The 15,127-nt window shown below is 39.7% G+C and overlaps 1 protein-coding gene across 1 annotated transcript in view; it reads right to left on the minus strand.

Moving 5' to 3' along the window:
• Nucleotides 1-15,127, minus strand: part of LOC109983921 (transmembrane protein 266) — a 42,878-nt gene that overhangs the window by 2,885 nt on the left and 24,866 nt on the right. The window contains exons 4-9 of the mRNA XM_020634254.3: nt 10,392-10,546; nt 9,152-9,225; nt 7,694-7,750; nt 7,063-7,201; nt 3,699-3,814; nt 2,371-2,566 (exon numbers count right to left, since the gene is read on the minus strand). Coding sequence (XP_020489910.1) covers nt 2,371-2,566; nt 3,699-3,814; nt 7,063-7,201; nt 7,694-7,750; nt 9,152-9,225; nt 10,392-10,546 — 737 coding nt within the window. The remainder of the gene's footprint in view (nt 1-2,370; nt 2,567-3,698; nt 3,815-7,062; nt 7,202-7,693; nt 7,751-9,151; nt 9,226-10,391; nt 10,547-15,127) is intronic.

Here is a 15,127-nt window from a genome sequence, read left to right on the forward strand (position 1 = left end):
ACAGAGAGTGAAAGTAGGATCTCTTTGTTCAGGCACAGATCCCTCCAGTCTAGCAGGCCAGAGTGGGGTGAATGGCTGTGATCTGCGAGGCTCTTCTGTTCGCTTGATTGGTCTTGAGCTCACTGTCCGCTGGGTGAGTGCGAACCCAGAGTACCCTGAGTGCTAGCCCCTGTCTCCTGGGACATGCAGCAGACTCTGATGGGTAATTTCATTTATTTTTCAGTCTAAAATATTAATCCCTAAGCCACCCCTGGAGAGGAAGCATTGCACTCACTAAAACAAGAGCGAGACAATCCCCTCACAATTAATAACACATGAGTGTTAAGAAAAAAAGAATGGGCTGCCCAGCATATATAACAGGCTTTTTCCCTGACAGTAAAGTTACCAGGCTGTCATATGAAGAAAAAGAGAAGTGACATTCTGGACTATTTTGGTTCAATTTTAAACTATAATTTGGTTTGGTGAAGACTCAGACTGAAACCCAGGAAGGGCAATTTAACACAGCAGCAATACAAATAAACATAAAACAGACAAGGAATGTTTCAGATAAAAAATAAAATTAGGCCATTTTAGGAAAGAATAATGCACAAATTAAGGTGATTTATATATGTGCCATAAAGGCTTTTAGCAGCATGGAACTTAAGTCACTACTTTGGTCGGGACAGAAACTTTTCAGCTATCATGGATTATTATACAAACTACTGCAGGCATTTATTCATCCCCAGAGGGTGACACCATCTCCTTTTTGTAAGTTATCTTGGTGGTTTTGAGTGACATGTCGCAACACTAGTAAAGGGATTATCATTCAATACTGAAGAGCCATTCTCTTCCCTTTGTGGGATGAAAAATGGCTTATAACTGTGGGACACCTCAGACTTTTCAGCTCGTTCCATCCTTTCCTTGTGTTATAATTTCCCCAAACTCTGGTTTATGTCTTAATGCCTGCAAAATATATGACACTTCATCAGCTTCAGCTATTCTTTGTTGTTAGTATGATAACTCTTTATAATTAGTACTAACAGTCTAAGATGTTAAACATAATTAGAATAAGACTAATAGAATGATCATTGTACCTGCAGACTAATAATGAAATATCTAGAACATTCAACATTTAGGTGGTTTTGTTGACAATTGACTAATTTAACTTGATTATTTGAAATCTTCCTTCCAACCAAACATGCCTATATTTTACAATGCATGTGTTAACTGGTATACTTTGTGTCTTGTTTCATCGATCCTCTTTTTGAACCTGGAATGAATCTCAACTGGCTCATTGATTAATGCGGATTTCCACTGTTGTTTCTTAAAATATACATGGCTTGGTCAATTAAGCACTCAATCTCCGAGGCTGTTCATTCATATGAAGGCCACTGCATCGATACGAGCGCTTGATCCTTTCAAGGCTTCCTGCGGGTGACTGATGGAGAAGCCCAGTGAGACTAGGTTTGTGTGCCATATTGAGCAATACAAATGGACTTGATTTGAGTTGACCTGACTCGACTTTAGCCCTGTGGCTTAAATGTTCATCCCAGTGACCATGTTTCTGCAAAAAGCCCCACTTGTTTCTGCGAGCCAGATTTCCCACTATGCCCTTGGGGTAATATTGTGGCCGCAATGGAGTGTCTTGGTGCCCTATTGCGGTTTCCAGGTGAGGTGGAACAGATGTTGACAGGAGCCCACTCTCTCCTAACAAGGCCCAAAGCACAGAGCACTCTGTCCCTGAAATAGCCCAAAATGGTCCAGGCCAGTTAGGCTGGCCTCGCCGTGAGGGGGGCAGAAAGGGAGACAGTTGGGGACGATGAAGCCCATGCCAGGTTGCGTAGTGTCAGAAAACATGCTTGTTGTCTGCAGGATTCACCAGATCCTAAAAGCTTTTTTGCCCTCACATTGATCCCAGAGCGCCTGCGGTCAGATGGGTGTTGTGTGCGAGTGTGGACGGGCTAAGAGCTTGGCCTTGAAGATGCTCCAGGGCTACTGCTCCAGATTAACTGTACACTACTCTGGCATCCAGTTCACCTGATGTTACACCGTAAGAGACTTTTTGTTCCACATAATTATGTACATACTTGATGCTGCACCTCTCTCCTGGTTTGTCATACTGCTTTCTCAAGCAAACACTGCACCTGGCTTTGTGTGTATTTAAATGTACTTATATTTTATTGCCACAAGCTTTGTCATGATGAATCTAATCCTAATTTATGACCTACAGTATAAATCTTAACGCTAGTTACTTTAGAATCCAATTTTGTATCACAAGGTACTTTTTATAAATGACTATGTATTAAATGATTTTGTTTTCTTTCTCATAAAGGCAAATCACTAAATCACTTTCTGTTTATGTTTTCCTATCAGCAAAAAAACCTACTGTACCTGCAGTTGCATGAGGCTCCCTGGGGTTCCTCTGGGTGCCCTCATCGTCAGACTCCCCAGGAGTCGCGCCTTCTACAACCTGAAAACTCCTTCCCTGTTTGCCCCATACGTGGTGGATCTGCATGGCTGCCTCACGTTCAGCTGCAAGGTCCAGGTCCTGCTGGGCCAGATGGGCCCTCAGCTGCCTGATCTCAAACTGCAGAGAGATAACAAATCATTAAATCATTAAATCATCATTAAATCATCATTAAATCATCATTAAATCATTAAATAACAAAGAGTAAGGTACCTGCCTTTTGTAAAGCGTCTCCAGATTACATTTGTTGTGAATTGGCACTATACAAATAATGATTGATTGAGTGATTGATTGCGGATGGTTCAAACGGAAAAAAAGAAAGAAAAGAACATTTTGGGAATTCAAAGGAACAGATACTGTAGAAGTAAATGTAGTTTTTATCTGTTTAATGTTATGGCTGAAGTAATCTTTGAGCCTATTGGATAAGGTATGGATTGTGAATTAAGATATTAACTGGAAGTCTATTCCCTAATTGCAAATGCAATTTCTATTAATAAGAATTTTAAAAAAGATGATTTTCTTTATGATAATGTCTACATTTATTTACTTTTTAGTGTTTTTCTGGTCTTAGATTGTCAATCAAAGGGTTAAGAGTTCATCAAAATGCATTGTAGGTGGAATTTTTCTGTATGAGATCATCAGTATGTGTCCTCTGAGGAGTCATAAGAAAAGTGTGGAAAGACTCAACCTTTTCCTGAGGTTTTGCTGCCCTCCTGTGGTGGTAGATGAACTTACAGTTTCCTGCATGGCTCAAGGTTAAATAGGCATGTGTGGCCTTAATTAGACTAATAATGTAGTAAACAATTTAACAACATTTTGGGCAGGTTTGAGCGATATTTAGAAAGTAAATGAACTACAAACTGTAATGTAGTGAGATGACTTTCAATTACACTGAAACACTTTAAACTAAATGCACACAATATGTGCCCACAGTAATTATTTGTGATTATATGTCCAAGCTGTCTGTAAAGTGACATTATACTGAGTCAACTTCTATTTAATTTTTTCCAACAATTTCTTGGATAAAATGAGGTTGAGAAATGTTCTACTATAGTTATGACAATCAGGCATTTCTAGCTGTGCAGTTTGTTGTGTGTTTTGCATGAGGTCCCATATATGAAGCTCCATAGATAATGAAAGCTCTTTTTTAATTGGAGGTGATTATTGTTTGTTTTCATCCTCTTATTAAAGGGTTAACTTGTTGGGAATGTTTGGGGAAGCACTGTTATATCTAATTTGATCAGGTACTCACCGCCTGTTCCTGGCAGATCTGAGTGAGACGCTCCAGCTGCTCCTCCCTCACAGCCTTGGTCTTCTCACACTGCTGGATCTCCAGTTCCATCTCAACTTTTACTTGCAGCACAAAAGCTGAAATAAAAGAGGAGAAAAGAGAGAATCAGCAGGAGTTAAAAACATAAATATATTTGAAAAAAAGAAACAATTGTAATATTTCAGGGGGCTTCAAGACTTAACAAGAGAGAAGTTTTTAAGCTATTAAAACCATTTATGGTCAAATTCATCAAGCAAACCAGGGACAGAGGTCAGCGTTGGTGGGCCACTTGTCCTTTGCCCCATATATGTATTTCACCACTCATGCAGACCTCATTAATTACTGGTTACTTGTAACCCTAAACCTGTACTGAATGATTTTAGCGAGGTGCTGAAGTTGTTCCGCATGGATCTTGTTTCATTGGGGTAAAAAATACAAAATGATTGATTGATTACTAAAAATCAGACATCGAAACTTCATATTGCAGTGAATACACCCTGTTTTGGGGGGCCTTTTACTTTTATTGATAGGACAGCTGAATAAAGACAGGGAACGCAGGGAGCAGAGAGTGGGGTAGACATGGATCAACACGTTGAGGCCGGGAGCTGAACTCTTTCTTTCTTTTAGTTTCTTTAAGGGACTCATGTACAATAATCAGATCGATTTCTGTTTTTCCTTCTCTCCTTGATGCTGCAATGCTTATTCACATGAAAAGGGAAATGATGTCTGATTGGAGAAGTCATTGTAAAATGTAGTAATGACGTGAAGACTATCCCCTGGTTAGCATTGACTTTTAATTACTTTAAAATGTATTCAAATAACACTCTGTTTGGAACAATGTAAGGCCTGCTGATCACATGGCCTCCTGAGCTTCATCTTCTTGTTGCCACATGGCTCGGTCTCTACCTATAACTGATATATCCTTTACTGACACTTTCTGACATCACTGTTTTCCTACTAACCGTCAGACTTTGACTTCTTTGAATAGATCTTGCTTCCTTCCTGTGTGTCTGTCAATTGTCACTCCCTGATCTATTTTATAACACAAAGCTTCTGTTGAGTGTTTGTGTAGTTATTCATTTTGTTAGGGTAGTCAGTGATTCCTGGTGACGTGTAGGAGGGGTAATGTGCAGCCCTGCACAAACTTGATTTACATCTTTGTCAATCAGTTATTCCACCTCTTCCAATCAGACAATAGTTTCCATTTACACCTGACACACTTCTTGGAGAATGGGACCAAAACCAGCACAGTGTGAGTAACTGTGGATCCCTGTTGTCCTGTCAGGTGGCAGGCGATCAGTGCCTCACACATCTCTGTGATCACATTTGTAGGCCAGCCACGGGATATAAAACATGGCATTACTGTGTATCCTGATAGGACATGTTGCTATGGGCAACACATAGAGATGAAACATGCAGTAGTAAGTGATTATATTTCTACTACTGCTTTTGCAATGTGTTTGAACTACTCTGAGACCAAACTGCTGGTTTTGTCGAAACACTGAGAGGAGAATGGAACAGTCTTTGTGATACTGAGGGGGGCAGGGCACAGCAGCCATCACCGCATGCTCCTTGTTCCTATTTATAGTCAGGTTGGCACGCACACACACACACACACACGCACACACAATGTGTGTGTGTGTGTGTGTGTGTGTGTGTGTGTGTGTGTGTGTGTGTGTGTGTGTGTGTGTGTGTGTGTGTGTGTGTGTGTTAAAGACTCTCTGACAGCTGCATCCACATCACTGTAATTCACACCTGAACTTCACTGAGGCTAACACAAGACCATGCTCACCTCTCAAAAAGAGTCATGTGCTTAACTGCACACACACATACCTGCTTTATACACAGACCTACAAAACCCTGTTCACCTGAATTGGAAAGTACAGGGACTTAAGAAATGGTTATATGAAGCATGGCCTTTACTACAGCTAGTTTGTGAGGTTGGTATTTAATTCTACTTAGATGTATTTTCTCTGTTAAGGAATCTGCTGCAGTCCCCTACTCTGTATTTCTATTCCCACTACACCGACACAAACATCACCACTGTTCAGCTGTAAATCAAGATAATTCAGTGAGAGACTCAATCCTCAATGATAACCCAGTTGGTCTGTCAGCTGTACCTTTATTGGTTTGAGAGTGATTTTTTTTTTTCCTCTGAGGTGTGTTGCTGACTGCCTAACAAGGAAACTCAATCACTCACAGATATCAAACCCAACAGGTCAAGGTGTGTGGCGGGGCAATCACGAGCTCACTCCCTGCAAACCAACACCACAGCTGCATGTTAACAAGTAGGAAACACACTGCTCCTGTTAGGGACCAGAGTCTCTCTGTCATGCAGAAAGGTGTATTGTCTTTATTCCTCAAAGTATCAATCATGTCAGTATGATGTGTCACTTTTGGGTCATTGTAATTTCAACCACAAAAACATTGTATTTATTCTTGAGCCTGGTCTAAAATGTCTTGAGAATGACGGAGAAAGGGTTTCTTTTAAGGATATTTTCTTTTACAAAAACACAGCATAAGGTATACATCTGATTATATAAATAGGATCTGCATAATGAAATAATAAAAGCAGAACCTGTTGGAGGTTGGAAATGCGCAACAGAACAGCAGGTAATTGTTGAATATAGATTTTTGGAAATAGGTTAGCTGAGCTCAAATAGTGCAGCATAAACTGCTTATTTACACTTCATGTGTCGCTTCAACAAACAAGATATGATTTACTAATTTGGGAGCTTCAGAAGTGCTGGTGGGCAGACTTAGTCACATTTGGACAGAGCTAAGATAGCTTTTTAAACCTTTTCACAGTCTGTACTGCCCTTAACTCAGCAAACCAGTTGCTGGCAGTGGCCTCAGCCAACTTCTCCTAACAGAAAATGAACACATTTCCTCAAACATCAAACCTTTAAGTAAGTCCCCTGTCTCACTGCAGCTGATCCTGTATGCAGCCAAAGGCCAGTCATGAAGGTGACCTCTGAACAGATATCGAACCAGCTAGCATTAGCATAGAGACGAATAACCACTTAATTCATTATGGCCCCTCTGAATCTACTCAACTAGACCCTACAATCAATACAAGTTAAAGTAGCAGAGTGGCAGCAATTTACTAGTAGATGTGATCAATGGCTCTGTGGTCTGAAAATTAAATAAGTTGTATAATCATGGTATTAATGGGGTCGTTTACGTCTTTCAAGACCAGCTGATTTTTATGCATGAGTGCTCCTCCTTTGAGAAAGATTGGGTGTTTTCTTGAGAAGCTCCAAACAATGAATCATCCTTATATACAGGCCACTTCATACAACGCAAACAGAGTAGACTACACAATGTTTTTTTTTTTTAGCCTCACCATCAATGATCCTCTTGACCCTCCAGATGCGAAGAGTGATGATGAGGCTGATGGCATCCCATGGGCTGCTGGGCCCGTTGGCCACTGTGGAGGCCACCATGGGGGCCAGGGACAGCACGATGACAGCGCCATCAAACACCTGAGGGAGTCACACACGCAAGCAAATACAAAAAACAATCATGGGTACATGTTGCTGTTTACCTTAGATCCTCTGTCTCTACCTTGAATAAAAAAAATGCAGCTCCATGGTTGTGATTAAGGCCAAGTGTGCATGCAAAGAAAGTTGTTGGTAAAAATGGAAATTGTATTAATTGCCAATGCGTTTTTGTTGCATTCAGAAATGCATACCACTCCCACTGCTGTACAGTTCATGAATAATAGATATGTTAAAGTTAAAACTATTGATATTTGGTTTTAAGGGAGCCCAACCCTGGTCACCTGGGTCCTGTATGGAGTTTGTATTCCCCTTGGACAGAGCCAAAGGTAACAAAATGCATGAAGATATTCTACTACTATTACATGGGAGAGAAAATTTAGATAAACAATACTTCAAGAGGTGGACAATCTAAAAATACTCTCTGAAACTTGTTCATCACTATCTGTCAATAAAAGACACAACACCAGCACTGACCTCTACTTTGTTCTCAATGTAGTCCCAGATCCCGAGCACGACAATCCTGAACACAGTCTGAAACATACAGAGATGAGCATTCAAATAGACAGGTAAGAGTCTTCTGTTACATTCAAAAATCTCTTGTGATATTCTTCTCATCACTTCCAACAACCTTCGTCGAGGCGTGTGAACATAGACTAAAAAACTGAGAAAGACTTGTGAGGCACAGTTCGCTCCTTAAATGCTTCTTCTACGGTCCAAATGTTTACTAAGCTAAAATGCTTAAAAGTAAAGCTTGACATTCTAAAAATAGCTGAAATAAAAAGATTTGATAAGCAAAAAATATGTTTCAGTTAAAAAATAAAGTAAATACAGTGACGGTTAGAGAAGAAAAATAATATGATGAGCTTTTGATTAATCACAAAGACATCACAGAGAAGAAAGTAGACAGCCCTCCCATGCTCTTTATTTTTGTGGCAAATATGCTCCTTGATCTTTGAAACAAAAAGGAAACAAAACACCTGTAATTTGATCACCTGTCACAATGCACATTGTGCTCCCTAGATGTTGTTGTTAGATCCTTTGTTGAGCTGCATCATCGATTCACACTCCAATTAGCATGTGGTGTCATGTGTGACCGGTCCTGCTAATCCATCATGTTGAATCCATGTTGAACACTATTGGACATGTCGTGAGGGGTGCGGGGACACAGCCCACATGTTAGAATCCTGCTCTCTGATTGGTGCAGAGGGAGCGGCTGGTGATATGTTTCCTCTATCTAACACCATCCCCAGATGACAGTTCCTCTGTGATGTCAGTGGGCGAGGTGTTTGGATGGATCGGATCACTGTAACCTCATCCCCACTGCTCATTAAGCTGGGCTTTAATTATTGCTCCGGCTGGCTCGCTGGTAATTAATGTTAGGTTTAGGGCGTTTGGGCTGAGGCTGTCAGGGTAATTAGTTTGCACAGGAGTGGAGGCCTGTGGGCCAAACTCTCCCCTTTCCATTTTGTTTTTTTTTACAATTTCACAGCGGTGATAAGACAATATTTTATCAAACAATGGCCAAAAATTTAATTTAAAGCTATTAAACTTGAGGTTTCAATAATAGACATTTTACTACCCACAAGCCTTCAAGTCTTGAGCTTAAGTTTCACCCTGACAAGAGAATGCTTGATAACAGACTATTATGTAAGTATCATGGCAACGACTTATTGTAGTTGCATCAGGCATGTTCTAGGTTTGCATTTCAACAGATAGGATGTCATCTACAGTGAAATACAGTATGGATATATTTAATTCAACTGTGTAATAAGAAGACAAATCTAATGTGTCACTTAAAACTTCAGGATTTTGTTCCCTTGGGTATTGTGACCATTGAACATTAATCAAAGAGCGTGGAGGAAGCAATCTAAGATGAAGAAAGCAATCAGAGATTGTAATAAGGTTTTATGGACAGCAATAGACATGACTTACCTCTGAGAAGAAGAGTGAAAGGATGATAAGGCTGATCCAATGGATAATGCTGGCAAATTGGAAAGCATTGGAAACTGTTGAGAGAGAAGAAATGTGACAAAGGTTAAAGAAGAAGAGGACACTAGAAACAATAGAGGTAAAACATGTTGTTTCTATCTCTACATGTATAAGGTGAGTGCATAAATGAATTCAACCTGTATCCACCCATGTTCTTGGCCACTAATCCCTTTTTGAAATCTCTATCCTGTTCCCACCTTATTGCCCACGCCTCTATTTGTCTCTCCGGACTGGCAGCAGCTAAAGCACCACATTACAATAGATCTGAAGTCCAGCGGTGCCCACACTCAGACTCAGGTATCATCAGTGCTGGATGCTAGCCAGTAATCGATGGGGATGTGTGACTGCTGCCATTGACAAGAGTCCCTGTTTATTATCAACCCTCTCCATCACTCTCCATCACAGTCGTTTACCAACAAACACCACCAGCTCCTCTGTGACTGCCGGGACTTCACACTCAGTGGTGATAGACAGAGGAGACACTAAATGTACATATGAGGGATTCATTAACAAACACCTAAGTTCTTTAGTAAAATAAAAAGAGGGCCACAAATTCAAGGTCACACTTGTAGTAGTCTATATTATATGTTATATTATATTAGTCAGTTACTTTTACAGTAATCATTCATTTACAAGTGCCATATTGGTGTATATTAAATGTCTCTTATCTACCAACTTTTACAAATCCTGAAAAACTCAGATGTGTCAATAAAGAAAAACTGCTGAATGTTAAAACACTCCATTAAAAAACAAAACTTTATGAAAGCATCAAAAGGTTCTGAATAAAAATGTATTCTTTTTTTCTTTTTAGAAGTATTTTTGGGCTTTTTCTGCCTTTATTAGAGAGATAGGACAGTGGATAGAGTCGGAAATCAGGGAGTGAGAGAGTAGGGAATGACATGCGGGAAAGAAGCCACAGGTGGGATTTGAGCCTGGGCCGCCCGCTTGGAGGGCTGTAGCCTCCATACATGGGGCGCGCGTGCAAACCAATGCACCACCAGAGCCCCCCCCCCCCCCCCACTTGATTCTTAATCACATTTATAGATACAATTGTTGTTTGTTAAGGTGTTTGTTTAGTGAACGTCACATAGTGCATTGCTGGAAATGAATATGCACTCTCAGCAGTTCTCCCTGTGATGAAATAAAGGTTAAAATGAGAAAAATAAATCAGCACTATATTTACATTGTAAGAGTTTGGTGTCTATGAGCAGCTCCAAAGACAGGAAAAGCACCACCAGGATGACGCAGGCCACCAGGATACAGTTGAAGCCAGCGCTGAGCAGACAGACCTGCCACAGGGCCACACGACGACCGCAGCACGGCTTCAGCCAGTTAGAGCTGAAAAGAGAAAACAACAAACATAATATTGTGTTTTGAACCGTATATAATAGATTTGTATTAGTCTATGTAATCAGAAAGGGAAGCAGATGAATAAAATAACATTTTACTTGTAATAACAGTAAGGTGAGCCAAAACAATTGATTTTGCAATTTAAAGCACAGCTTAATCAAAAGGAGCAAATCATTCATCTTCAATAGCAACAAATTCAATTATTTGAGGTCAATACGGCTGCTAAACAAAAGATAACTGGTGCAAGTATTGATTGACTGACAGACTGAAATGTGTATAATTAATTATATTCCTCCAAAGCATGTTTAAACTGACATTGTTTACGGATGAATCTATATAGATATTGATTCCCAGTCTAAGTGCAATACTGATTTGTTATTTGAACTTCTTGATACGACCAACAGAGGGCAATATATTACACTTAGGTAAGGTGATGTCTGTTGAAAGAGCAAAGTGTGGTCAGAGGCAGCATTGACAGAGGAGGGACAGTGAAGCTCTGTGATCTGGTGACTTGACCATCAGCCGTCTGTGTGAGCGGAATATTGATGGACTCCTTTTAACACGGTAATGAACAGAGTCACTGTAAAGGATGCTGCCTGGCAGGATATGGGCAAAACCAGTGCCCCAAGAAACAGGTCAAAGTGTGAGATACAAAAAATAAATTAAATCAACACATAGATTTATGACTTTTCTTTGTCCATCTATAGAATCAGTATTTTCACTGAACTATCATAACACATGTGAGAACTCCCTATCTAATGATAGAATATTCAGCCTTTAACTCAGGGAACGTGCTCCAGAGATGTAAAAAGAAAAAAAAAAAAAAAAAAAAGCTCTGTTTTTCCAGGTACTGTAACAGTACAGCATTTTAGGCCACTACAGCGTCTGGCGAGATGACTCAATATTATTTAAAAATAGTGGTGAGCCTTGCAGAGCAGCTACTACGAGGCTGACAGTAGGAGATGAGAGAAACAATGCCTCTCACCAGCTCTCCAGCTGGAGTGGAAAGTTGGCTCTGCCCACTACCTTTCCCTTCTCCCCATGCCCTGGCATGCAGAAGACAGACGTTGGCAGAGCATTTCTCTCCTCTGATCACGTCTTCATTCTGTAGCGTGGTGCTGAAATGACCTGCAACAGTGGCAAGATGGCTCGAGTTCTTTATGTGCTTTAAAAAACAGAAAGCGTCTGTTATATTTTCTCTGTTTGTATCTGTTTGAATATCATTCAACATGCTTATCAAGTTGTATCAAGTAATAGTTGTATCCTTGAGTTACATTTAATTAAGGCTGTTTACTAATGGGAGACCAAACTTTACAGTATAGGCACAAGATGAATACAACTCCAAAACAGACCAAGAGCCTTGACTGTAGCTGATTTAATGATGAAGCGATCATTCTTCCAGGGAGATACTTTTTATGTGCATCTAACTTCCTAATTTCTTATGCACAAACGCATTATTGAGGTCAGCAAATAAGTAACTAAAAAAAGTTAATAGAAACAAATATTATGATTTTAGCATTGGATTATTAAATGCAAGGCCCTGATAACAAACAACTAGTGTGACCACAAATGTGATGTGAGCATATACAGTAATGGCTGAGTAATAAACAGAAGACGCTTTTAAAGTCTCCTCATGATTTTCTCCCAGCGTAACGCACACAAAAACTCTGGATATAGGTAATATTTCCAACAGCTGTTGAGTCCATCACTCCACCCTTCCACTGGCTAACAGAAGACATTATTCATCCAAGACTGGCACGGGCAGAGCCACAATCCTGTAAACAATGCAAAGCTAATCTAATAAAGGCGTAATCATGCTGATAGCAATCATCTTCTTGGCTGAGGGCGGGGTGGTGTAAATGCACAAGCTCCAGATGGTACAGAATCTGCTCCACCAGAGTCTTGGCGAGATTGCGGATGGCAGGTATTGTGCCATACAGAAAATCAGGCCTACATTAAACACAGGGAGTTCTTCATTTTATTATTCTGTTAATATTTTACTTAAACTGGATTTCAATTTGGTAATGGACGTGAGTTTGGTGTGATGCTCTAAGCTGAAAAATAAACATGTAAACTCTAGTTGAGAACAATTTTGACTTTTGCAAGCAAGCTTAACGGTGATGCAGCTTGTAGGCTCATGGGGTCTTTGTAGACATAAACACCAAAGGTATTTTCTCAAACGTGCCAGCCGCATATGTTTCCCAAAGAAAAAATATAGAGCAAACACAAGCAGCTGAATTTGATTTCCAATGTTAAGCCAACATATTAAAATATATATTTAAATTATTGTTGAAAAAATAAGACTTTTAAAACAACAGTCACTGAGAACTAGAATGCATATCTATTAACCAGTACTCAAAAACATTCATAACTTTGTTGATGTGATCATTAAACGTGACTTATATTTTCTTCACTCAAACAGAAACTGAGTTAATGTTCTCACTGAGCTACAATGCAAATATTAACTGACTGCTGTTGATTTGTTCCACCAGACCAGTTTAGATTTGTTGCCCTGCTGAAGGCCACCTTGACAGTAGCTGAAGGTATGTGGAGTCATTCATTCATCCTCTACTCCTCAATTTTCAAGCACACTCTGGGGATTTGCACCAGTCAACCTCCACTAATAACCTTCTCCAACCTTTATGGATTTGTGGCTCCACACAACAGCTCACAACATACAGTAGAGTCTCATCAAACCAAACTGTTTTTTTTTTATCAGATCCTCGTAGTAAGAATGTTTTCTAAAGTTGACTCACAACAATGCTATTTCTCCTTTTGCGTCATGTTAGTATAAATAAGACTGCAGGCAGTGAAATAATATCATTTATTTCTCTTCACCACTGTTGAATAAAAAAATAGGAGTAAAGAAAATCAGTGCATTTCAGCCATTGAAATGTTTCATTGCCTCGAACAACCTCTATTTCCAGAGGTTATGGTTTTTGCAAACTTCCACCATGTGATTAGATAGTCCATCAAAGTGCATCTTGAATCAAATGATTTCACGCTTCACTCAGCTGCTGCAGGCAAGCAAAAAAATAAGAATAATCACCAGAACAATAAAACTCCTTGAGTGGGAGTAGGGAAGGGAAGTGGTAAAAGTGAAATACTCTTTTCATTTACTTTATAAGGGAGTATCCTTCTCTGGGCTGTAATGGCACTAGGAATCCTAAAATATTGCAGACAGCCCCAATGAGAACCTAAGAATATGGTACTTAAAGGGAAAGAATGCTTTAGTCTTAATTGTACTTCTTCCTTCAAGTCCGTAAAATAGAACAGCAAGCCAGATTTCAGACACACTGAGGTCTAGAGTCTAAGCTCCCTCATTGCACCCAGTAATCCAGTCACTAAGTTTAAAAATACTTGTCCCCTTCCTTGTTGTCACGTTGTTGAGAAAATCAAACCACTTTCATACATGTTAAATATATTGCATTACTCGTGGCCAGAAAGCTGAAAGTAGAAAAGAAAAGACTGGAAACAGCTAGCCTGTCTTCTTATGTGTAAAAATCACTGAGGCCCGGGATGGGGAGTGGTGTTGTTGGGTGGGGGTGTGTAGTCAGACTATTTTTTAGGCGGAAGCAGTGACTGCATGTCATCTCTGTTGGTTGCCTAGCAACAGCACTGTAAAACACTTTGGGAAGTGTCTGCTCCTGGCGTATGTTTATAAAATAGTTTTAGAGGGTTGGTTGGGGCGTAAATCACAAGTTCTCTCAATGCAATATTTGAACAATTCTTTGAATCTCTATATGCTGATTGGACAAATCCTGCCACATTTTGTTTTGATTTAATTCATGTGACTGACATCAAATGTTCACAAAGGTCCATTTTATACAAACAGTTACAAAATCAACAGAAAAAATTAAACCACATTATAATATCACAATTCTATAACAAAAGAGTAAAATCTGGACTTTTTATTCTTTACCCTTTGGCAGAGTAAAGGCTACCTTCTCCCTGTCTTTATTATAGGCTTAGCTAATGGTTCATTGGGTAGCCACACCCTAGGGTTATAGGGTATCGCACTATATTTAGCTAAAAGACATGAGATTGTTTTAAATCTTCACTCCTTATTCTCTGAAAGAAAGTGAACATTTACAGTATCCAACTTTCCCTTCAGATTGGTATAGGTGTTTTTTCCCAGACTGATGAGTGGAGCTGGATCCAATAAACTTCCAGTAGTAGAGCTTAACTAAACAAACAGCATGTACTTGAAATCCTTACAGACTTACTTCTAATAATCTGGGCCTCACTTGTTCATATTTCATGGAAAGGCGGCATTCTAGCTATGATCAAATCTAACACTTCAAGAAGCTAAAATGATTCAACAAAGAAATAAACCTGTAAGCTACAATCTGCTTAGCATTTATAGTATGCAGCATGTTTTTAAAAGCTCTACCCCAGAAGCTCACACATCTCTCTCTCACAAACACACACACACACGCACACACGCACACACGCACACACACAGAGTTACATATGAATTAGAGATGAGAGTTCACAGGCAGTGCGAAACAGTCAGCTATAATACGTTAGACAAATAGGCTGAATTCAGTGAATGTGTGTGTCCTTACT

This window comes from Labrus bergylta, chromosome 3, assembly GCF_963930695.1.
Source record: "Labrus bergylta chromosome 3, fLabBer1.1, whole genome shotgun sequence".
NCBI classification, from domain to species: domain Eukaryota; kingdom Metazoa; phylum Chordata; class Actinopteri; order Labriformes; family Labridae; genus Labrus; species Labrus bergylta.